This window comes from Stegostoma tigrinum, chromosome 5, assembly GCF_030684315.1.
Source record: "Stegostoma tigrinum isolate sSteTig4 chromosome 5, sSteTig4.hap1, whole genome shotgun sequence".
NCBI classification, from domain to species: Eukaryota; Metazoa; Chordata; class Chondrichthyes; order Orectolobiformes; family Stegostomatidae; genus Stegostoma; species Stegostoma tigrinum.
The window spans coordinates 78,320,741-78,347,487 of NC_081358.1; the positions used below are offsets into that span (position 1 = coordinate 78,320,741).

The following is a 26,747-nucleotide window of genomic DNA, read 5'->3' on the forward strand; positions in this document are numbered from 1 at the left end:
CATTTCTCGAAATGCGCAGATATTGGTCACCTTTAAACAAACTCAAAACAATGGAACTGACTTGACATCTCACACCAGTGACCTCCTCTTTACCCTAACTTGGTGTGGAAGAAAGGCAGCCTGACACCAAAAACATTGAACTGTTACAACTTTTTGGATTCCATACATAGCTGAATTCATTTCAGTTTGACCAAGACTGTAATTCAGCTTAATAAAATGTGAGGCTGGATGAACACAGCAGGCCCAGCAGCATCTCAGGAGCACAAATGCTGCTGGGCCTGCTGTGTTCATCCAGCCTCACATTTTATTATCTTGGATTCTCCAGCATCTGCAGTTCCCATTATCACTATAATTCAGCTTCACTGCTTTGCTCTTACAAAAATGATCAAGACTTTATCTGTGCAAGCTGCAGCATTTGATTGCAAAGAAGTTATATCTTCAAAAAAAATGCACAAGTTAAAAAAAACACACCTTGCAGCCTTGGACTCACTTTAAGAGTGAAACAGAAAGAACCCTGTTCAGAACAGCAGCTAACAATAAATTCTTATCTACACTGTCTTAGGACATCACTGTGGTTCAAGTACCCGACACCAAGACTTAGATCTTAAACTGAAATTCACTAGTAAATCAAAACAATTCTGCACATTTCAGTCTTCACTCGCAAGATCCGAATAGTAGGATGTCTCATTACATGTACTGACATGCTCAAAATTCATTTAAGTGTACAAGTTACTTCACTGTGTTCCATATTTAAAAAGCTACGTCACAGTAACACAACATATAAATCTGTCTTTTCATGAACCAGATTATTCAGTGGAACTACAAGACATTTCACTGAATCCTTTGCTTATCCATAAATAAAACATCCAAGAGTATCCTGTAAACCATATTGCAGAGTTTAAATATTGGCAGTCTATTAGCTAAGTGAGTCATACGATCACTCACCTGCTATCTGTATCTAGGCCTACAAAATCTCTCTTTTCAAATGGCACACACAGTAATTGAATTTTGTCTCCTGATTTATCCGTTGCTCTGTCAAGGCGTTTGGATTCCAAAACAATGAATAATGATTCAATAAAGTCTTCCACTTTCTTCTCTATGGTTTCACATTCATCGTAACTAGAATAAAATGCAACATCAGTACGAGGTTGCTCAGCAATTTCCCCCTGCAGTCCAAAGACAAATAACCTCGAATCATACAGTGTAGAACCATAAATTTCTTTCTGCAGATGAAATTTCTCTGATGTCTGTGGCCAATCCTTTGCATTGCAACATTGTGTGATAGCTATTAACCCTACAACCTTCCGATGAGTCTGAAAGTCTCCCCATTCATTATTTTCAGGAGGATAATGGTGTCTATAACGAATATACAGAATGCGTTGTGAATCTCGAAGATTAATCTGATTGGCAGCAGCTATAATTTTGTAAATCTTGAAGAATTGTTCTTCTGGTACAATTCCCACAGGTTGCACGATGACCAAAAGACTCTGGTGGTCCTCAGCACACTGCATATAGTCAGGGACACTCATTCTCCATCAAATGAAATCTGATTCATGAGAAAAAGAAATGAAACAATTACACATACAATGTTAATAACATTGTTTAGAGTTAACCATTGTACAAATAAAAGTGAAACAAAAACAAATTGCTAGAAATGCTCAAGTCTGGCAGCAGTGAAGAGAAATCAGAGTTAATGTTTTGGGTTGTGTAACCGTTCCTCAGAACTCTATCCACAATGCTAACTGATTTCTCTCCAGATGCTGCCAGACCTGCTGAGCTGATCCAACAACTTGTTTTGGTTTCTGATTTACAGCATCCACAGTTTTTTTCTTGGTTTTTACAATTAAAGTGAAATGTTTACTTAATCAAATTATATGAGAATACTAAAGGACCAAAAAAAAAAGCTATCTTGTTAGAGAAATTAAAATAAGTTCAAATAATACAATGCAACACACTCAAAGGGAAAATAATTTGAAATTGGAAGAAATTGAAATATTTCAGGAATCTCATCAAAAACCACAATAATCAAATCTGTTACTTCTGCAAAACTTAAATTCAATGTATACTTTCAAAGTTTATGCCATTATTTGAAACATTTCAATGAAACACTTACAATATCACCTTCATAGCATTCACACGGGTGTCATGACTCAAATATTTCTCATATTGTCTGTACTATTTTTAAAGATCATAATTCGTCTCAATCTCAGTAACAAATGTATGGTAGTCTTCAGTCACACACCTCACTTGAAGACTTTTAAATTCTTTTTTAACCTTAGTGCCCTAACCTAATTCAGCAAGTTGTGCATTCAAGTCCCACTTCCGAGATTTAAATTAATTAATCCAATCTTTCACTTCAGAGATAACAATTTTCACATGCAAGAAATGTGAACATGATCCCAACCATCCATTCAGGCAATTATCACAGAAAACCAGACTTCCTGCCATCGACTGTCTACAATTTCTGCTGCTTCGGGAAAGCAGCCAACAAAAGGTCGCTCTCACTTCAGTCATAATCTTTTCCATCATCAGGTAGAAGATACACATGTTTGAAAACAGGTACCAACATACTGTTGTTAACAGACTTCTCATATATTAGACATGATCTTACTCCGCACTAACGCTGCAGCTGCAATTTTTTTTATTCTGTTCTATTACTTTGATGTAGTTATGAAAGGTAAAATTTCTCTGGATAGCACACAAAACAATACTTTACACTGTACCTCAAACAATAAGTCAAATCATTTGTCAGCCCAAGCCTCAAGATCGGAATACAGGTCTTGCGGCAGTTGGACATTGACTGCTTCAGCATCACAGAAGCGATGAATGATTTTGAACTTTATACAAACATCTGTGAACATTCCCACCTCTTACCATATGATGGAAGGAAGGTCATTGATGAAGCAGCCAAAGATCATTTGGCCTAGGACAATACCTTAAGGAACTCAGGACCCTTCCTGGGGCACAACAGCAGTGTCCCTACATCTGGGCCGGGCAGCATAGGCTCAAGTCCCATCTGCTCCACTGGTGTGTAATAACATCTTCGAACTGGTGACGAGTTTTTCTTAAATTACCCTGAGGAACTAGGATTCTACTGGCACAGTGGTAGCATCCCTATGTCTGGGCTCGGAGGCCCAGGTTCACATTCTATTTGCTCTAGCGGTATTATCATGACATGTTTGAGCAAATTGATTTTTAAAAAATCTATCCTGAGGAACTACGGAGATGTTCTAGCACTGAGTTAACCAACCTCCTGTAGCCATATTCATCTTTCTTCAGGCAGGGTATAATTTCAACCAGTTTTCCCCAATTCTTCCTGACTCCAATTTTGCTCCTTGATGCCACAATTAGTCAAACGTACTGTCAGTCATGATGTGAAGGATAATCACTCCCACCTCACCTCCTGAGTTCAGGTCTTTTGTCTATGTTTGGACCAAGGCCGTAATGAGGTCAGGAACTGAGTGACACTGGTGTAACCCAAACTGAGCATCAGGTCAGCATAGTATTTCTAAGCAAATACTGCTGAAGAGCCTTGTTGATCACTTGCATCACTTTGTTAATAATACAGTAAACTGATGTAATGATAATTAGCTGAATTTGACATCCTGCTTTGTACGGACAGGACATACCATAGCAAATTTTTCCATGTTGTCAAGCAGTTGTTGGTATAATGGCTGCACTGGAAATCTGTTTGACGATGACAAATTCTGGAATGTTGCTAAGGCCCATAACCTTGACAGTGCCTTCAGCCATTTCTTAATATCATGTAGAGTTAGCTGAAGACTGCCTTCTTCGATGTTGAATGCCTCTGAAGTAGGTCAAAATGCATCATTACAACGCACTTCTGGCTAAAGAGTGTTGTAAATGCTTCAGGCAGGCTTCCATCATTCAGAATTTGCGGAACCACCCCTTCCAATGATGTGATAATGGGAGATGCTGGAGAATCCAAGATAATAAAATATGAGGCTGGATGAACACAGCAGGACCAGCAGCATCTCAGGAGCACAAAAGCTGATGTTTCGGGCCTAGACCCTTCATCAGAGAGGGGGATGGGGTGAGGGTTCTGGAATAAATAGGGAGAGGGGGGGAGGCGGACCGAAGATGGAGAGAAAAGAAGATAGGTGGAGAGGAGATAGGTAGGGAGGGGATAGGTCAGTCCGGGGAAGACGGACAGGTCAAGGAGATGGGATGAGGTTAGTAGGTTGGAGATGGAGGTGCGGCTTGGGGTGGGAGGAAGGGATGGGTGAGAGGAAGAACAGGCTAGGGAGGCAGAGACAGGTTGGACTGGTTTTGGGATGCAGTGGGTGGAGGGGAAGAGCTGGGCTGGTTGTGTGGTGCATTGGGGGGAGGGGACGAACTGGGCTGGTTTTGGAATGCGGTGGGGGAAGGGGAGATTTTGAAGCTGGTGAAGTCCACATTGATACCATTGGGCTGCAGGGTTCCCAGGCGGAATATGAGTTGCTGTTCCTGCAACCTTCGGGTGGCATCATTGTGGCACTGCAGGAGGCCCATGATGGACATGTCATCTAAAGAATGGGAGGGGGAGTGGAAATGGTTTGCGACTGGGAGGAGCAGTTGTTTATTGCGAACCGAGTGGAGGTGTTCTGCAAAGCGATCCCCAAGCCTCCTCTTGGTTTCCCCAATGTAGAGGAATCCACACCGGGTACAGTCGATGCAGTAAACCACATTGGCAGATGTGCAGGTGAACCTCTGCTTAATGTGGAATGTCATCTTGGGGCCTGGGTTAGGGGTAAGGGAAGAGGTGTGGGGGCAAGTGTAGCATTTCCTGCAGTTGCAGGGGAAGGTGCCGGGAGTGGTGGTCCCACAGCTACCTAGAATACACCTCCTCCCACCCACCCTCCTGCAAAAATTCCATCCCATATTCCCAACTCCTCCGCCTCTGCTGCATCTGCTCCCACGATAAGGCATTCCACTCCCGCACATCCCAGATGTCCAAGTTCTTCAAGAACCGCAACTTTCCCCCCCACAGTGGTCGAGAACGCCCTTGACTGCGTCTCCCGCATTTCCCACAACACATCCCTCACACCCCTCCCCCGCCACAACCACCCAAAGAGGATCCCCCTTGTTCTCACACACCACCCCACCAACCTCCGGATACAACGCATTATCCTCCGACACTTCCGCCATCTACAATCTGACCCCACCAGAGACATTTTTCCATCCCCACCCCTATCTGCTTTCCAGAGAGACCACTCTCTCCATGACTCCCTTGTTCGCTCCACACTGCCCTCCAACCCCACCACACCCAGCACCTTCCCCTGCAACCACAGGAAATGCTACACTTGCCGCCACAGCTCCTCCCTCACCCCTATCCCAGGCCCTAAGATGACATTCCACATTAAGCAGAGGTTCACCTGCACATCTGCCAATGTGGTATACTGCATCGACTGTACCCGGGATGGCTTCCTCTACATCGGAGAAACCAAGTGGAGGCTTGGGGACCGCTTTGCAGAACACCTCCACTCAGTTCGCAATAAACAACTGCACCTCCCAGTCGCAAACCATTTCCACTCCCCCTCCCATTCTTTAGATGACATGTCCATCATGGGCCTCCTGCAGTGCCACAATGATGCCACCCGAAGGTTGCAGGAACAGCAACTCATATTCCGCTTGGGAACCCTGCAGTCCAATGGTATCAATGTGGACTTCACCAGCTTCAAAATCTCCCCTTCCCCCACCGCATCCCAAAACCAGCCCAGATCGTCCCCTCCCCCCCCATGCACCACACAACCAGCCCAGCTCTTCCCCTCCACCCACTGCATCCCAAAACCAGTCCAACCTGTCTCTGCCTCCCTAGCCTGTTCTTCCGCTCACCCATCCCTTCCTCCCACCCCAAGCCGCACCTCCATCTCCTACCTACTAACCTCATCCCACCTCCTTGACCTGTCCGTCTTCCCCGGACTGACCCATCCCCTCCCTACCTCCCCACCTATACTCTCTCCATCTATCTTCTCTTCTCTCTAGCTTCGGTCCGCCTTCCCCTCTCTCCCTATTTATTCCAGAGCCCTCACCCCATCCCCCTCTCTGATGAAGGGTCTAGGCCCGAAACATCAGCTTTTGTGCTCCCGAGATGCTGCTGGTCCGGCTGTGTTCATCCAGCCTCACATTTTATTACCTTCCAATGATGTGTTTAATTGTCCACTGGCATGGTGGTTCAGTGGTTAGCACTGCTGCCTCACAGCTCCAGGGACCAGAGTTCAATTCTATCCTCAGATGACTGTCTTTGAGAAGTTGCGTTTGTGTGTGGTTTCCTCCAGATGCCCTGGTTTCCTTCCATACTCCAAAGATGTGCAAGTTAGGTGGAATGCCCGTGTTAAATTGCCCACATGTATCCAGAGTTGTGCAGGCTAGGTGGATTAGCCATGCGAAGTGCAGAGTTACAGGGAGAGCCTCTACCCTATCTCTGTAACTCTGCACTTCCTTTGGCTAATCTCCAATCATTGCTCTTAACTCAAGTGTCTCACTCCAGAACCATTCTCATAAAGCGCTTCTGTATTCTTTCCAATGTACTCACATCATCCCCAAAAATGTGCAGAATACTCCAGGTAATGTCTCATGCGATCTTTCAAGCTCAGAATAACCATCCTACAGTTGTAACCTATACAGCTATTTTTGAAGCCAAGAATCCTGTATTCCTTATAAACAGAATTAACTATCCTGCCACATTAATTACCGTATGCACATATGCACTCAGATCTCACTGTTCCTGCAGGACCTTTAGAATAGGGATGATGGTAATATGCTAACATCAATCGAGAACCAACTGACAAATAGGAAAGTGTGTGGGAACAAATGGATATTTTTCTAAATGGCTGTGACTACTGGGATATCACCACGAACAGTACTTAGGACCCAGCTGTTCACAATATCCAAAAATATACCTCTATGAAGAAATTAAATGCATTGTTTCCAAGTCTGATGATGACAAAAAATGGTCAAGGTGGAGAGTTTTGAGGCGGCAGCAAGGACACTTCAAAGGTATTTTGAACAAGTTCAGTGAGTGGGAAAACACATGGCAGATGCAAAACAATGTGGCTAATTGTGGATTTATACATTCTGGTGTGGAAAAACGAAGGAATGAGTATCATTTTAAATCACAATATTTTGCGAAGTGTGATTGCACAAAGGGATCTGGGTGTCCTTGTACATCAGTCAATGAAAGTAGACACGCAAGTGCTAGAAGTAATTAGGAAGGTAAATGGTATATTACCTTTCACTGCAGGAGGGTTTGAGTTCAAGAGTAGGGATATCTTATTGCAGCTTACAGGGCTTTGACAAGACCATATCTAGTGTACTATGTGCAATTTTGGCCTCTCAACTGAAGAAAGGATCTTGCAATCGGGAGAGTGCAGTGTCAGTCCAATCAGCTGATACTGGGGATAGCAGGACTGATCTACGAGGAGAGATTGGCTCAACTTAGTCTGGATACACCAGAGTTTAAAAGGATGGAAGAGGACTTCATAGGAATTCTTAAAATTTTATTAGGGCTGCAAAGACTAGAAGCAGAGAGAATGTTTTCTCTAGCTGTGTAGTCTGAAACTGGGGGACACAGTCTCAGGGTATGGGTACGCATTTAGGACTGAGATGAAGAAATATTTTTTCACTTAAACGGGTAGTTAACTTGTGCAAATTTCTACCAAAGAATGTCTTGGAGGCCAAGTCACTGAATATACCTCAAGGTACACAAATTTCTAGATTTTAAACGGCATCAAGGGGTCTGAGAAGGAAGCAGGAACACAGTATTGAAGCAGATGATTGGCCACGATCCTAGTGAATGGTAAAGCAGGCTCAAATGGCCTATCCTGCTCCTAGTCTCCATGGAACAACACTATTTTATACCATCTCTCCATGCTCTTTGCACCAATATCCTTCACCTTATAGTGCACACTGAACTTGATCTGCCAACTACTCCATCCATGTGGCAATGTCTTTTTCAAATTCTACACTGCCCTCAGTTTACAATTTTCCCATTATGTCATCCACAAAAAATACAACTGCCCCCCACACATCCAGATCAAAATCAATTTATATCATAATGTATTGATATATCAGGAAAAGCAAGGTTTCCAACATGAAGATCTAGGGGTTTGTAAAGCTGGGAAGCATCCATAACTCAGAGTTGATTTTAATATTTCAGTGATCAGATGAACTCTCCTTGCACACATATTAAAATAAATGATCATTTGACCCATTTCCTATCATTTGTCAAGTTGTACTTCAACAGCAGCAAATAAAAAAGCAACCCAAGAGGCTTTCATAAATACAAAGTTGTAATAGAATAAAGGAAGATTGGAGCTAACAAAACAAAAAAAAATCCTCATGTAAACAGAGGACACATCTGAGATACTAAATGTGCACTTTGCATTCATCCTCAGAATAGGAAAAGAAAATTGAGAGTAAATTCAAGTAGATATAAAAGTAGCTCACAAATCCAGACAGGATACATGCTTGTTTACCGAGTCAAGTTAAGGATGGAAATTGTGAAGGCCCTGAACACAAATCCTCTTTAGATTTTGATGAGGTTGGGGGCTGGTTTCAAGCAATTGAAAGATTGCACAAGTTATGAATGGCATAAATCCAGCAACTACAGGCCAAATCAGACTGACATCAGTGATGGAGGCACTTTTAACAGCAACAAATCAAAACAACTGGCACTAGGAAAAGAAAAAAATCAGATAATAAATAAATGAAAGCCAGTGCAACCATTTTTCAGACAATATGTTTGACAAACTTGATACAATTTTTGATGAAGTAATGAAAAGTGGACAAGGGTTTTACAATTGATGTCTAAACATAAGTTGTTTTGATAAAGCCTGGCGACCAATATTGAAACTTACGGAATTGAAGAGGTAGTGGCTGCAAAATTGATGCAGAGACAAGGAGTAGTGCCCAATAGTTGTTCTTCTGATGACCTAAGAAGCATGCAGTGCTCCCTGGGAATCAGTGTTAGGCTACAAGCTGTTTTCGACTACATTAACGACCTGGACTTGGGGAGTCTACAGATGACAAAATTTGGTAAAGCAATAAAATAAAACAACTGAGGAAGGATATGGGCAGACTGACAAAACATGCAGAAAACCAGCAACTGAAAGTTCAAGCAGACAAGTGTCAAGCATTTTTTTTAAGGGACAAAGAGGAGATTCAATTTGAACTAAATGGTAAAATATCAAAGGAAGCACAGGAACACATTTTAAATAATGATGGCAAGTTCATAAGGTTGTTCAAAAAGCAAACATGATTGGTGATTTTATGAATAAGACCATCAGTAGCAAGGACAAATAGATCATGTGCCATTCAAGCCTGCTCAGGTTTTAGCTTCAACTCCATTAGCCCACCCACATGTCATAACCATCAATTCCTGGGTGGCTTAAACCTTATAGGCCAAATTTGCCAAGACTGCAGTTGTAGCAAATAGATTATCATTTTGCTTTATTTTAACATTAAGGATGACCTGAAATGCAACTGTGTTCTCCTGCTGTAGCATCATCTGGGGCAGGAAAATCATGTTCTTTCTCCACAGTAGCATTTCCTCATTGTGGTTTAAACATTCAGGAACTCAGATAGCCACTTTCACAGCTTACATACTTAACCTTCCATGGGATCTAAGTGCCAGGTGGGAAGCAAAGTGCTCAAGTGTATCTGAGATAACAAGGTGTAGAGCTGGATGAACACAGCAGGCCAAACAGCAGAGGAGCAGGAAGGCTGACGTTTCAGCCTCCACGCAACTGTATCAAGTCCCCGAGTGGGACTTACAGACAGAGGCCAGGGTGAGGTTACAAGAATAGGAAGAGGGTAGAAGGTGGGCCAAGAAATTGGTAAAGTTTAATTCCTCAGGTTCTGTAACACTTGCCTACTGATACTCCCTTTAGTCCAGAAGTCTGATCTACTTCTTAGTCACCCACTGTTCTTCACCTGCATTTTAATCTGTAACTTCTGTCATGAAGACATGCAAAGCATTCGTTCAATTTCTCTTCTGTTTCCTCATTGCATATCATGATTTAATTATCTAACTTACTGGAGTTTTTTGATGAGATAATTAAGTGGTCAGAAGCAATTTCTTGATCTTGTACATTTTGAATTCCATAAGGCACTTGATATAGTACCACAGACAAAAGTCATTAAGCATGCTTGGAACTCAATGAATAAATGGGATAGTTGTGACTTGGGTACAAAATTGGCTGAGTAGCAGGAAACAGACGAGTGGATTCTTTTTTGGATTAAATGAAGGCTTGTATGTAATTTCGCAGGAGCTAACGTTCAGATCCTCCCTCTCTTCCTGATGCATGTCAAGAACACTGACACGCAAGGCATAATTCTAAAAACTGCAGATCAGAGAAAACTTGGAAGCATTGGGAAATGTCAAGATAGTGCAGAACTTCAGAATTACACAGCCAGCTAGTGCAAAGGGCAGACCACTGGCAGATGAAATTCAAAACAGAAGTGTGAAATGATTCATTTTGGTACAAAGAGCACAAAGAGACAATAGAATTGGCCCCTTTATTTTATCATGGGGGTGCAGTAAGAAAGGAGCCTGGATATATATGACTTTTTTTTTTGCCAGCCAACACCTGTGGGACCGGGAGTGTAACGGTTGAAGAAGAGGTCCATATAATCAATATAAAAAACATACACTAAGTAATAGAGATGTAATGCAAGGGGTACACGCATCACTCATACTTTATTTACAGCGTAAATCCCTTGAATAACTATTCAACTTCATCTTAAATAAAACTTACCAGCAGACAAACTTCTCACTCACCCCCTCAACTGACCACTCAGACATCACGGAGTTCACAGTAAACACAATGAGCTGCTGTTAGTTAAGACATAATTTTTGCTGGCTTATCAAGACTGTTACTTCATAAGATGCCAGCTAAAACAAAAGGTTGCTGTATGTGCGTCAGTCAAAAAGATATCAACATGGATTGAGAAAGAAGTTAATAAAACATACGGCATCTCAGACTTTATTAATGGGGTACAGAGAGTATGAGAGCAAAGAAGTTTCTGTTGAGCTTAGAAAGAGTACTGGCATAGTCGCAACAGGAGTATTACATTCAGTTCTAAGCAATGCATATTTATGAAAGATAGCAAGGAATTAGAGAAAATGCAAAAATGTTTAGTAGGAATTGTTCCAGGAATGAGGAACTTCAGTTATACTCGAGGGGTTGGAATTGCTCTCCATGAAGTAAAAACAAAGGAGATTTGATAGTTTTGGAAAATCCTTAAAGGCTGTGACCCAAAGTAGATAACGACCATTTGCTTTAATTTGTGGAAGGATAGAGAACAAGAAGGTACTAATATAAAGCTATCAGCAAAAGAAGAAGCAATGGAGACAAGAGAAAACATGCCCATGCAGTGAATGACTAGAATCTCAAATGCACTACCAAAGGCTATGTGGTGGTGGCAAACAGCAGAACAGAAAGATTGCTACTTTCGTAAACATAGTTAGGACACTGTTGGATCACTGTGGATTACAGGCACCACACATTAGGAAGTGAAACAAACAAAAATTATAAAGCACATTCACGAGCATGGTATCAGAGATGAGATCACATTTACATCAAGAAACTAGAGAAACTGGGGCAGGGACATGCTTTTGACACAGTTCGTATTCCCTTAGGTATAGAAGATCAAGAGGCGACTTACCTGAGATCTTCAAGATTTGATAGCCTTCCTCTACCTACCCAATTCCAAACTCTACAGAGGAGGGGACAGATCATCAATTATATCAGAAGTAAAAGTTTGGTTAAGTGGCGAGAGACAGTGAGTGATAGTAGAAGGCTGTCTGCAAGACTGGAGACCTGTATCCTGTGGCACACCACACATCAATGCTGGGTCCCTACTGCATGCAACATGTGTCAACAATATAGAAGAAAGCGCAGTGTTGATAATATGCAAGTTTGCAGATGACACACACTGGACAGTGAGGTAGAAGGTCTGAACTTACAGGAGAATGAACTGGTCAAGCATGCAGACCTTGGCAAATGGAGTTGAATCTTGACAGGTGTCAGGTGATGCACCTTGGACAAAGTAACAAGACAAAGGAGTACTCAGTGAATGGTAACGTGCTAGGGAGCTCAGAGGAACAGAAGAATCTTGGTGTGCTTTTCCACAGCCTCTATAGGTGGCAGAACAGTTAAAAAAAATGGCTAGGGCAGCATATGGGGGAACTTTCCTAAATCAGTCATTGAATAGATCACAGCAAAGTTATACTGGAGCAGTACTAAACTTTGTTGAAGGTACAGCTGAATTACTGTGTGCAGTTCCAGTCATCACATCATAGAAATGACGTGATTGTACTGGAGGGGGTACAAAGGAGATTCACAAGGAATTTGCTTGAGATGGAGCAGTTTAGTTATACAAAAAAATAGCCAGATAAGCTCAAGTTCTTCTCTTTGGGGCAGAAAAAGCAGAAAGGGGACCAGATTGAGGTGTATGAAACTGTAAGTGGCATGGGCAGGGTGGATAGAAAGTAGGTGTTCCTCTCAGATGAAGAGTCACTAACAAGGGGACATAATTTTAGGGTGAAGAGCAAGAGATTGAGGGAATATTTAAAGAATAACCTTTTCACCCAGAGGGTGAAGGGAATCCAAAATGCACCATCTGTGGTGGCAGTTGAGGCAGAAAATCTCACAACCTTGAGGAAGTGCTTGGAAGACTATTTGAAATGTCATAACGTTCAAGGCTGTGGGAACGAGTGCTGGAAAATAAACAATAGGCAATAGATGCTGGAGTAGGCCATTCAGCCCTACAAGCCAGCACCACCATTCATTATGATCATCCACAATCAGTATCCTGTTCCTGCCTTATCCCCATAACCCTTGATTCCACTATCTTTAAGAGCTCTATCCATCTCTTTCTTGGAAGTATCCAGAGACTTGGCCTCCACTGCCTTCTGGGGCAGAGCATTCCATATATCCACCACTCTCTGGGTGAAGCAGTTTCTCCTCAACTCTGTTCCAAATGGCTTACCCCTTATTTTTAAACTGTGTCCTCTGGTTCTGGACTCACCCATCAGTGGAAACATGCTTCCTGCCTCCAGAGTGTCCAGTCCTTTAATTATCTTATACGTCTCAATCAGATCCCCTCTCATCCTTCTCAACTCAAGTGTATGCAAGCCCAGTCGCTCCAATCTTTCAACATATGATAGTCCCGCCATTCCCAGAATTGATCTAGTGAACCTACGCTGCACTCCCTCAATAGCAAGAATGTCCTTCCTCAAATCTGGAGACCAAAACTGCACATAATACTCCAAGTGCGGTCTCACTAGGGTCCTGTACAACTGCAGAAGGACCTCTTTTCTCCCATGCTCAATTCCTCTTGTTAAGGCGGCCATTAGCTTTCTTCACTGCCTGCTGTACCTGTATGCTTGCTTTCTTTGACTGATGTACAAGAACACCCAGATCTCGTTGTACTTCCCCTTTACCTAACTTGACTCCAATTAGATCGTAATCTGCCTTCCTGTTCTTGCCAAAGCGGATAACCACACATTTATCCACATTAAACCGCATCTGCCATGCATCAGTCCACTATAGGACTCGTGTGGGTTCAGTCAATGTAATTTTTGTCGGTTCTGACTTAATGGGTCACCAGGCCACTTCTGTACTGTGTAATTCTATGATTCTGAGACTTGTAGAAACCAGGAATGATCCCCCCAAATGCCTATCGAGGCTTGATCAATTAGAAGCATGTCTGAATATGCTTGGACAACAGCTTGGATTCTTGTATCTCTTTTGTCATAGCCTACTATCCTGAAGATGACTCATTTATTCCTAATCTGGTTTCTGTCTGTTCTAAACCAGTTCTGAATCTGCAAAAGCATATTTTCCCTCAATTCCATGCATTCTAATTTTGTTTACTAACCACTCATGTAAGGCCTTACGAATAGCTTTCTGAAAAATCTAAATATACTGGATCCCCTAGTCCAAAAAAATAGGATTTTGCTTAGTTAAATCCATGTTGACTTTTCTCAACCATATCAGTATTTTCCAAATGTCCTATTATCACAATATTATAGCTTCTCGCATTTTCCCTACAACTGTGTTAGGCTAACACATCTGTGCTTCCTAGCATTCTGTTTTTTCCAAAATAATATGTGAGAATTACATTTTCCACCTCCCAATCAGTAGCAACCATTCCAGAGCCTGTGTAATTTTGTAAGATAACCATGAATCCAATTGTTAACAATTTTGGCCCTGTTCATCAGTACAAACAGGATGTTAAAAAGGATTGTAATGACTGCTTCGGGAGCACTTATTAATATACAAGTTAATGACCACGTCCAATTCTCCATTTATGTGGAGTCTGCTAAGTGAAACATGAGTGTATCAATTCCCCCTCCCACCTAGATTTTCAAAATGGGAACACAAAAAGATTGGAATTTAATATTTCCGAAAAGGAAATGTTGCAGAAGCTTTTAATCTGGTAGTTGAGGAAACATCTCTCTTAAAATTAATTGGAATAGGTGTTCAAGAATTTTCAAACAGTTTTTAATGACCATCTACTGAAATGGATAATTGGGCCTCAGATATAGATAAAATTGGGGTCAGCTGAGATGTTGGTCACTATCAAATAGACTAGAAATACTCACTGAAGTTCACAAGTAGTTGACAACAGACGAAGAGAACCAGTGGACAGAGTTATAAAGCACAGAAACAAACCCTTCAATCTAATTCACCCAAACTGACCAGATATCCCTCTTAGGCCTTCCTTCATGTACCCATCCTGACACAGTTAAGGGAGGAGCAGGACTGGCAACTCAATAATTGAGGGTATATGATCTTCAGGCAAGACAGGGGAGAATGTAAAAGAGATGGTGGCATTGTATTATTAATTAGGGTGTCAGTTACTACAGTAAAGAGGGACAGTACCTTGAGCGGTCCTCAAATGAGGCTTTGTTGGTACATCTTAGGAATAAAGAGAGTAGTCGCGTCACTGGGAGTGTATTTATAGGTCCCCATTCAGCAGGCAATAAAACAGACAATTTATTGAGGTGTGAAATATAATAACAGGTCAAGTATATTAAGGGATTTCAAGTTGCTCAACATTAATTAAGATAGTAGTACAGAAAAGGGTTCAGAAGGAGTGGATTTTGAAGTGTACTCTGGAGAGCTTTTTAACATCAACGCACAGAACGTCCAATAAAGGGACAGCACAGCACTGGACATAATTGTGGAAAGAAGCCAAACAGGTGGTTGAAGTGGAGAGCATTTTAGTAATAGCAACCACACCACAGCACAGTTTAAAATTTTTCTGGGAAAAGAAAGATTATCTGCTAAAACAAAAAAGCATTTGGATTGTGTAAAAACAATTTCACTAAAGTAAGGTATGATCTGACCAAAGTAAACCGGATGTCTAGGAATAACAGGACTGGAGGAGGAGGAAAAGGGAGGCTTTTAGCAGATTAAAAAGAAGAAAATCAAAAGGAATACCTAAGTACAGGAGGGGGGGGGGGCTTAAAAAAGCAAACAGGGATCAAAGAGAGGGAATGAAAAAACAGTGGTATAACGAATTACAGTAAATCTCAATAGATTCTGAAGTACTTCAAGTGAACGAGAATAACTGGCCAAAGAGCCAATTGGGGCCAACAGACAATCTGTGCATGGAGTTGGAGGGCAGTGGTAGGATGTTAAATAATTCAGCAGGAGGATCGGTAAAGAATTCAGGAAGATGAGCTGAGGTTCTGCAACAGACTGACATATGAAGGTGAGGATGTATAGAATGCCAGTGACTTAAATGATAGACAAATCTCCAAGTCGGGAAGGGTTAAAACCCAGGCTACTTTGGGAGGTGAAGGAAAAAATTACAATTTAATTCATCTCCGGTGAGGTACAAGACGACTGGAGGACAGATCAAGTGGTTCTACATCATGAAGGGTGACAGAGCTAAATCAAGGAATGGTCAACCAGTGAGTCCTACATCAGTGGTAGAGACTATCGGAGAAAATTCAGTAAAAGAGAATTTTTTTCCAGTTGGGGAGACAATGTTTGATCAGGGGTAGCTTTTTGAGAAGGAGATCACATCTAACAAATTTGATTGAGTTTTTCCAAGAAGTTCATCAGATCTATAGTCGATGTGGTTTATGTGGATTTTAGCAAGGCCTTTGACAAAGTCCACATGAGACTGAGAAAGAAAATAAAAGCACAGCATCAAAATTAAATTGGAAAGTTGGATCAAAATTGTGTTCATAGTGGGACAAGGCTATTTGTGACTGGAGACTGGTGCCCAGTCGCATACTGCATGGTTCCTTTTTGTTTATGTATATCATAAACAATATAGATGACTGTGTGCATGTGTGTATAAGACAAGTAAAAGAGCACATGAGCAAAACACAGGGATCTTGGGGTGCTTGAAGGCAGCAGGGCAGATTAATCATATGGTTTAGGCAGCATACTGGACACTAGCCTTGATCAGCTGTGCCATACTTGGCAAGCAGGCTGGTTATCGTACAGGTATTTCATCACTGAGATGTGGTGCACTCGGACAACAAAGGCCATCAGTTTAACTAGGACAATATGTCCATTTTAGCTCAAGCCAACCACAGACACACACGGAAATTGCTAGAGGCCTGGTTTTCAACCCGTAATGCAATCAATAAACATGTGGAATTAGACCCCATATACAAACCCATGCAGAACAGAACCAGAAATGACACAACCCAACTTAACAGAGCTGATCATACAAATACCAAGTGGAGTAGAATAACATTGCTTCATTGGAGGCTGCACTGATGGCGTTACCTAGCATGGTGACAAAATGTTTGTATGACAACCAGCCAGCTCAGCAGGCAAACCAACCACTACAGGCACAACTGGAGCTACAAATCATTGCCAAACATTAGGTTACTGTGGTCAGGTGGCCAGCAGAAGTGCTCATAACATAGGTCAAGAGCTGCAATCAAGCACACTGGGAATTTTGGTCAAGCCAGTCTCAACTCACATCAAATAAAACTGCAGCCAAGACATGTGACCTGTGGTTTCTTAGAATCCCTACAATATGGAAACAGACCCCTGAGCCCAACAAGTCCACACTGACCATGGAAAAGCAGCCCACCCAGACCCATTCCCCTATAATCCACCTAATCTACACATCCCTGGACAATGGGCAATTTAGCATGGCCAATCCACCTAGTGTGTACATCTTTGGACTATGGGAGGAAACCCACGCAGACACGGGGAGAATGTCTGCGGAGTTTGCACAGTCTCTCAAGGGCGGAATCAAACCCAGGCCCCCGGTGATGTGAGGTAGCAGTGCTAATCACCGAGTCTCGCCCCACAAAAAGCAAGAATATGATATGGATGTCAAAAATCCATGCAACGAGATCTACATGGACAGCAAAGTTAGCAAATTCACTTGAATCACTGTAGCATTTGATTCAATCCAAAATTGAGAGTTAGTGTTAGGGTTAAATGTGAATTAAGTAAAACAAAATAAAGCTCAATAAAGTGAGTTAATACTGGTTAATTAAGATAAAGTAAGAAGTAAATGTTGCAACAAACGTATGTTATATTGAGTATTATACTGAGAGTTAAGTCGAGAACAGTTTGTTTAATAAATTGAGTCAATTCCCTACCTTTGTCTGTCACACAAGGGAAGAATATGTGCATAAAAAGGTTTGAGTACTCCTTTTCAGGCAACAATACAGTTAGAGTATGATCAGCAGTCTGGTCATCCCACTGTAGGGAGGATGTGATTGGACTGGAAGGGTGCAGAGAAATTCACCAGGATATTTCCTGAGATGGAGTATTTTAGCTATGAGGAAAGTCTGGATAGGTTTAAGCTGTTTTCTTTAGAGGAGGTTGAAGGAGGCCTGATTGTGTCTGTGTCCTTTCTAATCTTTTATGCCACAATAGACAGAAAGCAGCTACTTCCCTTCAGTTGAAGGGGGCATAATTTTAAGGTGAAGGGTAGGAGATTTAGAGGGGGTTTGAGGAAACTTTTTTCCACCGAGAGTGTAATGGGAATCTGGGAAAGTAGTTGAGGTGGGAAACCTCATGTGGATGAACACTTGAAAAAGTCATATCATTCAAGGCATTGGGCGAAGCTCTACAAAGTGGGACTGATGTCGATTTGTTGGCACAGACTTGACGGAGCTCTCCTGTCCTTTATGCCCAGTGGCTCTAACTATGGAACTATAAATTCAGTGGAAATAGCAGATAGAGTCCATTACTTCTCCAAAGGTATGTCCTGCTCTTGGAAGCTTGTTAATACCTTCTTAAGCAAACTCAGCACAGAATCTATTTGTATGCTTTTAGACTCAAAGGAAAAGTTTCAATTTATTTAGCACTTGATCAATTCCTCAGGCCATTCCAACCTCATAACCAGCAGTCACTGATGTGATATAAGAAAGCTTGTGATAATGACCAAAAACATTGGGGATAAATTCTTGATAATAAAGCGTGGAGCTGGATGAACACAGCAGGCCAAGCAGCATCTCAGGAGCACAAAAGCTGACGTTTCAGGCCTTGACCCTTCATCAGAAAAAGGGGATGAGGAGAGGATTCTGAAATAAATGGGGGGGGGAGAAAAGAGAGAGGCGGACTGAAGATGGAGAGAAAAGAAGATGGGTGGAGAGGAGAGTATAGGAGGGGAGGTAGGGAGGGGACAGGTCAGTCCAGGGAAGACGGACAGGTCAAGGAGGTGGGATGAGGTTAGTAGGTAGGAAATGGAGGTGCGGCTTGGGGTGGGAGGAAGGGATGGGAGAGAGGAAGAACAGGTTAGGGAGGCGGATACAGGCTGGGCTGGTTTTGGGATGCAGTGGGGGGAGGGGAGATTTTGAAGCTGGTGAAGTCCACATTGATACCATTGGGCTGCAGGGTTCCCAAGCGGAATATGAGTTGATGTTCTTGCAAACGTTGATGGCGTCATTGTGGCACTGCAGGAGGCCCATGATGGACATGTCATCTAAAGAATGGGAGGGGGGAGTTGAAATGGTTTGCGACTGGGAGGTGCAGTTGTTTATTGCGAACCAAGTGGAGGCGTTCTGCAAAGCGGTCCCCAAGCCTCCACTTGGCTTCTCCAATGTAGAGAAAGCCACACCAGGTACAATGGATACAGTATACCACATAGGCAGATGTGCAGGTGAACCTCTGCTTAATATGGAAAGTCATCTTGGGGCCTGGGATAGGGGTGAGGGAGGTGGTGTGGGGGCAAGTGTAGCACTTCCTGCGGTGCAGGGGAAGGTGCTGGGTGTGGTGGGGTTGGAGGGCAGTGTGGAGTGAACAAGGGAGTCACAGAGAGAGTGGTCTCTCCGGAAAGCAGACAAGAGTGGGGATGGAAAAATGTCTTGGGTAGTGGGGTCGGATTGTAGATGGTGGAAGTGTCGGAGGATGATGCGTTGTATCTGGAGGTTGGTGGGGTGGTGTGTGAGAACGAGGGGGATCCTCTTGGGGCGGTTGTGGCAGGGGCAGGGTGTGAGGGATGTGTTGCAGGAAATGGGGGAGACCCGGTCAAGGGTGTTCTCAACCACTGTGGGGGGAAAGTTGCGGTCCTTGAAGAACTTGGACATCTGGGATGTGCGGGAGTGGAATGCCTCATCCTGGGAGCAGATGCGGCGGAGGCGGAGGAATTGGGAATAGGGGATGGAATTTTTGCAGGAGGGTGGGTGGGAGGAGGTGTATTCTAGGTAGCTGTGGGAGTCGGTGGGCTTGAAATGGACATCAGTTACAAGCTGGTTGCCTGAGATGGAGACTGAGGGGTCCAGGAAGGTGAGGGATGTGTTGGAGATGGCCCAGGTGAACTTGAGGTTGGGGTGGAAGGTGTTGGTGAAGTGGATGAACTGTTCGAGCTCCTCTGGGGAGCAAGAGGCAGCGCCGATACAGTCATCGATGTAACGGAGGAAGAGGTGAGGTTTGGGGCCTGTGTAGGTGCAGAAGAGGGAAGAGGGGATAAATTCTTGGCCTGCATAGTGGGAAAATGGCACATACTATTACTAAGCTAAGATGAGGCCGATTATGAGCAATCGCACTGGTGTTGGGAGGCCCTGATGCCTTCTCCACTGTTATATAACATCATGACTGCTCTGCTAAGCCAACAACCTCATCTGTGCTGATAACCTTGCACACCTCTCCTCACAAATAACCTGACCATTGAATGACAATTCAATGTTACACTAAAGTCAAATTAGGAAAAGATCATTGATTAAAATACCAAGCATATGACATTATCAAAGTACAGGAATTAAAGACAATGGTAAAGTTCAAAATACTGCAATTTACTTGACTGAATTCGATACTTGCTCATGGGATGGGATATCACTGGCTGAACCTGCACTTATTACACATCCATAATTACAGGGTCAGAGAGTCATACATCATGGAAACAGACACTTTGGTCCAACTGGTCCATGCTGGCCAGACATTCCAATCTAATCCAGTCCCATTAGCCAGCATTTGGCCCATACCATTCTAAACCCTTCCTATTGTGTACCTATCAAAATATCTCTTAGGTGCTCTAATTGTGCCTGCCTCCACCACTTCCTCTGGCATTCCATGCACACACCATCCTGTGTGAAAAAGTTACCCCTCAGATGCTTTTGAAATCTTTCCTTTCTCACCTTAAACCTATGCCCTCTAATTTTAGATGTCCCTCCATGCTAGGAAAGAGACCTTGGCTACACACTTTATCCATGCTCATTATGATTTTATAAACATCTATAAAGGGCCACCTCCAAGACTCCGGGGAAAAATCCCAGCCTATTCATTCTCTCTGTATAACTCAAACCTTCAAGAAGTCAGGTAACTGCAGGCTGCCTTCTGAAACTACTGGAATCCATTTTGCATGGGTACACCCACAATGATGTTAGGGAGAACATTTCAGAATTTTGACCTTTGACTCTGAAGAAATAGCAACATATTTCCAAGTAGGATGAAGGGGAATCTGCAAGCAGTGGTGTACCCACGTATGTATTGTCCTTCCCCATCTAGATGTGAGTGATCATTGGTTGGGAAGATGTTGTCTTGGTGAATTTCTACAATAGATCTCGTAGATGATACACAATGCTGCTAATGAGCGTCAACAGTGGACAGACAAAGTGGATGTTTGTGAATGCAGTGACAATCACCCTAGTTTCTTGTCCTGAAATGGTGTCAGGTTTGAGTGTTGTTGCGGCTGCGTCATTCTGGCAAGTGGAGAATATTCCATTACAGTCATGACTTGTGCCTTGCAGATGATGGATAGGTTTTGGGAAGTCAGAAGGTGAGTCACTCACTGCAGCCTTCCTCGCCTCTGATTTGCTGTTGCAGCCTCCGTATTTAGAGTCAGATATTTACAGCACGGAAACAGACCCTTCATTCCAACTTGCCCATGCCGACCAGATATCCTAAATAAATATAGTCCCATTTGCCAGAATTTGGCCTATATTCCACTAAACACTTCCCATTCATATCCCCATCCAGATGCCTTTTAAATGTCGTACATGTACCAGCCTCCACCACTTCCTCTAGCAGCTCGTTACATACAGGCACCACCCTCTGCATGAAAATGTTGCCCCTTAGGTCCCTTTTAAATCTTTCCTCTCTTCAACTTAAACCTACGTCCTCTAGTTTTGGACTCACCCCCCCCAGGGAAAAGTCCTTGGCTATGTACCCTATCCATGATTTCATAAACCTCTTTAAAAAGTCACCCCTCAGGCTCCAACACTGCAAGGAAAATAGACCCAGTCTATTCAGCGTCTCCCTATAGCTCAAACCCTTCAACCCTTGCAACACCTTTTCTGAACCCTTTCAAGTTTAACAATATTCTTCTGACAGCAGGGAGACAAGAATTGTGCACAATATTCCAAAACCAGCCTAACCTGTAGAGTCACAACATGACCTCCCAACTACTATACTCAACACAATGCCCAATAAAGGCAAGCATACCAAACATCATCTTCACTATCCTATCGACCTGTGACTCCACTTTCAAGGAACAACAAACCCCACTCCAAGGTCTCTTAGTTCAGCAACACTCACCAGGACCTTACCATTAAGTGTACAAGTCCTGCCCCGATTCATCTTTCCAAAATGCAGCACCTCACATTTAGCTAAATTAAACTCCATCTGCCACTCCTCAGCCCTTTGGCCCACCTGAACAAGATCCCATTGTACCCAGAGTTAGCTTTCTTCACTGTCTCCTACACCTCCAATTTTGGAGTCACCTGCAAACTTACTAACCATACCTCCTATGTTCACATTCATATCGTTTCTTTACATGGCTAGTGAAGTTGAGTTCAGTTCTTAGTTAATGGTAGCCACCAGGGTGTTGATAGTGGGGAATGATATAAAGAAAGCTTAAATGTAATAATCGAATTAACTTGAGACTTGTCTGGGACTTCTCAGTCTGAGCTAGTCCAGCAGGATAAAGACTTAAATCTCTCCTGATCCTTTCAACACCACTGAAGAAGAGGTTAGATTGCACTCCGTCCTTCAGCTGTAGACAGCATCCAAAGAACAAGTTAGGTACCAGAAAATAATTGAAATATTCAAACATGCCATAGATTTTAAAAAAAACTTTTAACCTGCAAGCAACAGGCAGAATTACGACACAAAGTCTTGGAGAAACTTAGCTTCCTTGGCGGCATCAGTGACTTGAGTCTAACACAACACTTCCAGGAAGATGATTCTGAACTCATCAGATCAGAGTCAAAACACTAACTCCTCTCTCTCCAAAGATGTTGTTAGGCCTGTCATTCTCCAGCAATTCATTTTTATTTCAGATCACTAGTACTTGCAATGTTTAATGTATATAATGAAGGACTGAGTAAATTTAAGATATTAAAATTCAATTACCCCTATAACAAAAACTGATTAAAACACAGTAAAAGCAAAATTAACATCTCAACATAACATCTGCTTACCAATGTAAGAAGTCCACAGTGGATGCCCTTAGCCCTGCACTCATTCCTAGAACACTGGATAACAAAAACACCTAAAGACTCCTGCTCATTGACTGCAGCTCCACCTTCAACATCATTACTCCCTCCAGACTGATCTCAAAACTCCATGACCTTGGTCTCAGTTCCACCCTCTGTAATTGGATGCTCAGCTTTCTGACCCATAGACGACAATGAAGATAGATGACTGCACCCCTGCACAATAACACTCAACACGGGAGTCCAAGAATATGTCCTCAGCCCCGTATCGTACTCCCTGTACACCCATGGCTGTGTTGCCAAATTACAAATGAACACCATCTACAAGTTTGCTGATGACACCACCATAGTAGGATAGGCATCTAACAGTAAGTCAAAGTACAGAAGGGAAATAGAGGGCTTGGTGACCTCATGCAAAGGAAACTCTCTCTCTCTCTCTCTCTCTCTCTCTCTCTCTCTCTCTCTCTCACACAATGTCAGAAAAACTAAAGAACCTGACTTTATAAAGAAAGGAGAGCATGACCCCAACATCATCAATGGAACAAAAATTGAGAGGGTGGAGAGTGCCAAGTTCCTCCAAAGTGACAATAACTAACAACCTGTACTGTACTGCCCACACAGACACAACAGTCAAGGAGGCACAATGATGTCTCTTCTTCCTGAAGCAGCTCAGGAAATTTGGCACATCCACAGGGCTCCTCACCAACTTCTACAGATGGACCATTGAAAGCATACTGTCTGGCTGCATAACTGCCCAGTAGGGCACCTGCTCTGCCCAGGGCCATAAGAAACTACAGGAACTGGTGTGCACAGACCACCCTGGAGGCCAACTTTCCATCTGTGGATTCCACTTACATGACTTGCAGCCGTGGAAAGGCTACCAACATCAATGGGCCATCACACCCTGGTAATAATCTCCTACGACTTCTTCCATCAGGCAGAAGATGCAGATGCTTGAACACACGTACAAGCATGTTCAGGAACAGCTTTTTCCTGGCTATCATTAGACTAACAAATGGACTCTCCAGCCTCAATGATTGATTTTGCTAATACGATCTCACCCAGCACACGCCCTGTGCGATGTAACCTGTACATCTAACTCAGTCATTTTCATATGTACATCCTAACTTACAATGCTCTGTTCATACTGCTCATACACAAAAGTTTTTCCACTGTATTTCAGTACACATGACAATAAATCAATCAACTCTTGAAACAAATCTAGGGCTCAGAAAATCTGTCCAACTGCTCAGGTCAAATTTTACTCCATTTTCACAAATACAACCTGAACTTTAGCTCAGATTTCCAAAATGTTTGCTAAATGTGTAAACTTAGATATTTTAAAATTGCACTCTCCTCCAAACATTGATCAACTTTTCATTTTTTTCCCCCAGATTGACTCGATATTTTATTAAAGGACTCAGGTACTCAAAACAATTACGTTTTATTTACGTATTAATTTACTTTCAAAACGTCGAATAAAGTTCCACCTAACATTCAGTAATTTGTGTAGCCAAACAATATTCCACCTGAGCCCATCACTTAGCCTTCTCGGATTTTGAAGTGCACGAACGCGCAGGGTTTTTTTAAACATGCACTATGAGCGGCTTACATGCTGGTTTCAAGCATTCTGAGAGAATCTAACGCACTTGCCTGATAAACAAAATGTATTCTACATACAAGCCTGGTTCTTCAGATTTAGCTAAATGAGAGACCGGGAAAGGCCTAAGCTCCGGGAAAAGGTATCAATTCTGTGCAATCCAATCGCCGCCTAGACTCAACCAATCGACACCAGGCAATCACTTTCTTATGTCACAACAGGTAATATTTTAGCTTTGAGAAGCTAATTACAATTAACTCAAGGCTTCAGCATATCACCAAGAGTAAACATCCGTCTAAGAACTACAAACCACCATCCGTCAACGTTGACTGACAGACAGACACACACACGCACACACACCTTTATGACTTCAGCTCAACGGGCTCCATAACATACAAAATTCTTCAGATGGGCCATATTAACGTGAAATAAAACAGGAACTCTTTTCAAAGAGAATGCCTCCATTTGTAAGTCACATACGCCTTACCCTCGCAAACAGCTGAGCGAAATCCGTAAGAAATGAGCAACCACCCCCACAGCTGTCAGAAGTTTGCCGGGGCTGTAAGCAGGCGCGCTACCGGCCGAGTCAGGAAGTCGTTGTCCCTTACAGTTTGTAATTGGCCAGCAGGCTCATGCCATCACATTCGGACTCAGCGGGCTCGGTCACGAGCGCACCTATCACTCAAGATCGGGGATGCGCATGATGGCACAGGTCAGCCTCACGCGCGGCGTGACGGTTGGCCTTTTCCCCGCCCCATTACGTTTGACATCGATCAGCAATAGCGTCATCGGCGTTCAGTTGTTTTCCAACATCCGACTGGGGCTTGACGGATGACATCATCAGTATGGCGGAATTGGATCGTTATTCTGAGCGAAAGAGCTCCTGCATTGTTGTCTTGCAGAGGATGCCAATTTCACTAACTTCACCCCGCTTGAGATATGTTTTCTTCGCGCCATCATCAGTGACTTTCAGTTAATGCGGACTCGCACCGCCATTGTGTTGAATCCTTTCCACTTGATGAAGACGAGTCGTTTTTACAAAGAGCGACCTTTTCCCAGTTCGCCGGGAAAATAAATCAGAAATTTACAATTAAAATGATTATCCTCATCAGCCTAATCCTACTTTTAGAGATAGTAGAAACTGCAGATGCTGGAGAGTCTGATATAATAAGGTGTAGAGCAGATTTTCTGAAGGATCCAGACCTGAAACGTCAGCCTTCCTGCTTGGCCTGCTGTGTTCATCCAGCTCTACACCTTGTTAACTTTAGTCCTTGTTTGTAGCTCTGTAGATTGTTAAGGATATTGCATTTATTTTATGATGTGGAGGCGCTGGTGTTGGATTGGGGTGGAAAATCACACAATACCAGGTTTTAGTCCAATAGGTTTGTTTCAAAACACAGGCTTTCTTCAGGTGTTAGTGAGAGAGGTGGCATGAGACATAGAATTTATGTAAAAGATCAAAGGGTCATACCACTGATGAGGATGTATTAAATAAACCTAACATGCTGTCAAACCTTTAATCAGAAAGTTTTGATTGACTAATATGTATATATAAATACCCAAATTTCTTTTAAGTCACTGTCCTGAGAGAACTAAAGGTTTTATCAGTGTAAAGAAGAGGTAACTTTTCAGGTCAGACAATGCAAGTTAGGCATGACGCCTTGCTCAGAATCTGTGTTTTGGTTTGGAGTCAGACTGGTTTTATTTTTGAAGTAGGCATTTATAAAATCCCATATTGACTGTCTACAAGTTGTGTGTTTTTTTGAACAAAATAGAATATACGTGCAAATACAAATTCATCCCTTAGATTCACATGTGTTTGTGTGTGTGTGTATGTGAGAGAGAGAGAGAGTGCATGTGTGCGTCCACACATAACTGTTTCCACCCTGCTGTGTGCGCACACACACGTGAATCTATGGGGTGAATTTGTATTTGCAGATACATTCTATTTTATTCAAAAAGCACACTATTTATAGACAGTCAGCCAATGTGGCAATTTGTAAATTCCTACATTATAAATAAAACCAGTCTGACTCCAAACCAAAATACAAATAGATTCGAAACAAGGTTTCACACCTAACATGCAGTGCTCACTAAGATGTCACCTTATCTTTACTCTGATAAAACTTCTGGTTCTCTCAGGACAGTGATTTGAATTGAATTTGGGATTTACATTTACAAATTAATCAATTAAAACCTCCTCTTAAAGATTTAATAGGTTTGTTTAATACATCTTCATCAGTGGTGTGACCCTTTGATCGTTTTACTCATTCT

At 42.6% G+C, this 26,747-nt stretch overlaps 1 protein-coding gene across 4 annotated transcripts in view; it reads right to left on the bottom strand.

Moving 5' to 3' along the window:
* The window catches only part of trappc9 (trafficking protein particle complex subunit 9), a 169,603-nt gene extending 144,370 nt beyond the window's left edge, over nucleotides 1–25,233 (bottom strand). For 2 of the 4 annotated variants that reach the window (XM_059646081.1, XM_059646082.1), the window contains exons 1-2: nucleotides 24,961–25,233; nucleotides 946–1,546 (exon numbers count right to left, since the gene is read on the bottom strand). In XM_059646081.1, coding sequence (XP_059502064.1) covers nucleotides 946–1,529 — 584 coding nt within the window. In that variant the 5' untranslated portion in view covers nucleotides 1,530–1,546; nucleotides 24,961–25,233. Of the gene's footprint in view, nucleotides 1–945; nucleotides 1,547–24,833 lie in introns of all 4 variants that reach the window. The other 2 variants (XM_059646079.1, XM_059646080.1) reach the window with 2 other exon arrangements.
* Nucleotides 25,234–26,747: the final 1,514 nt, after the last annotated feature.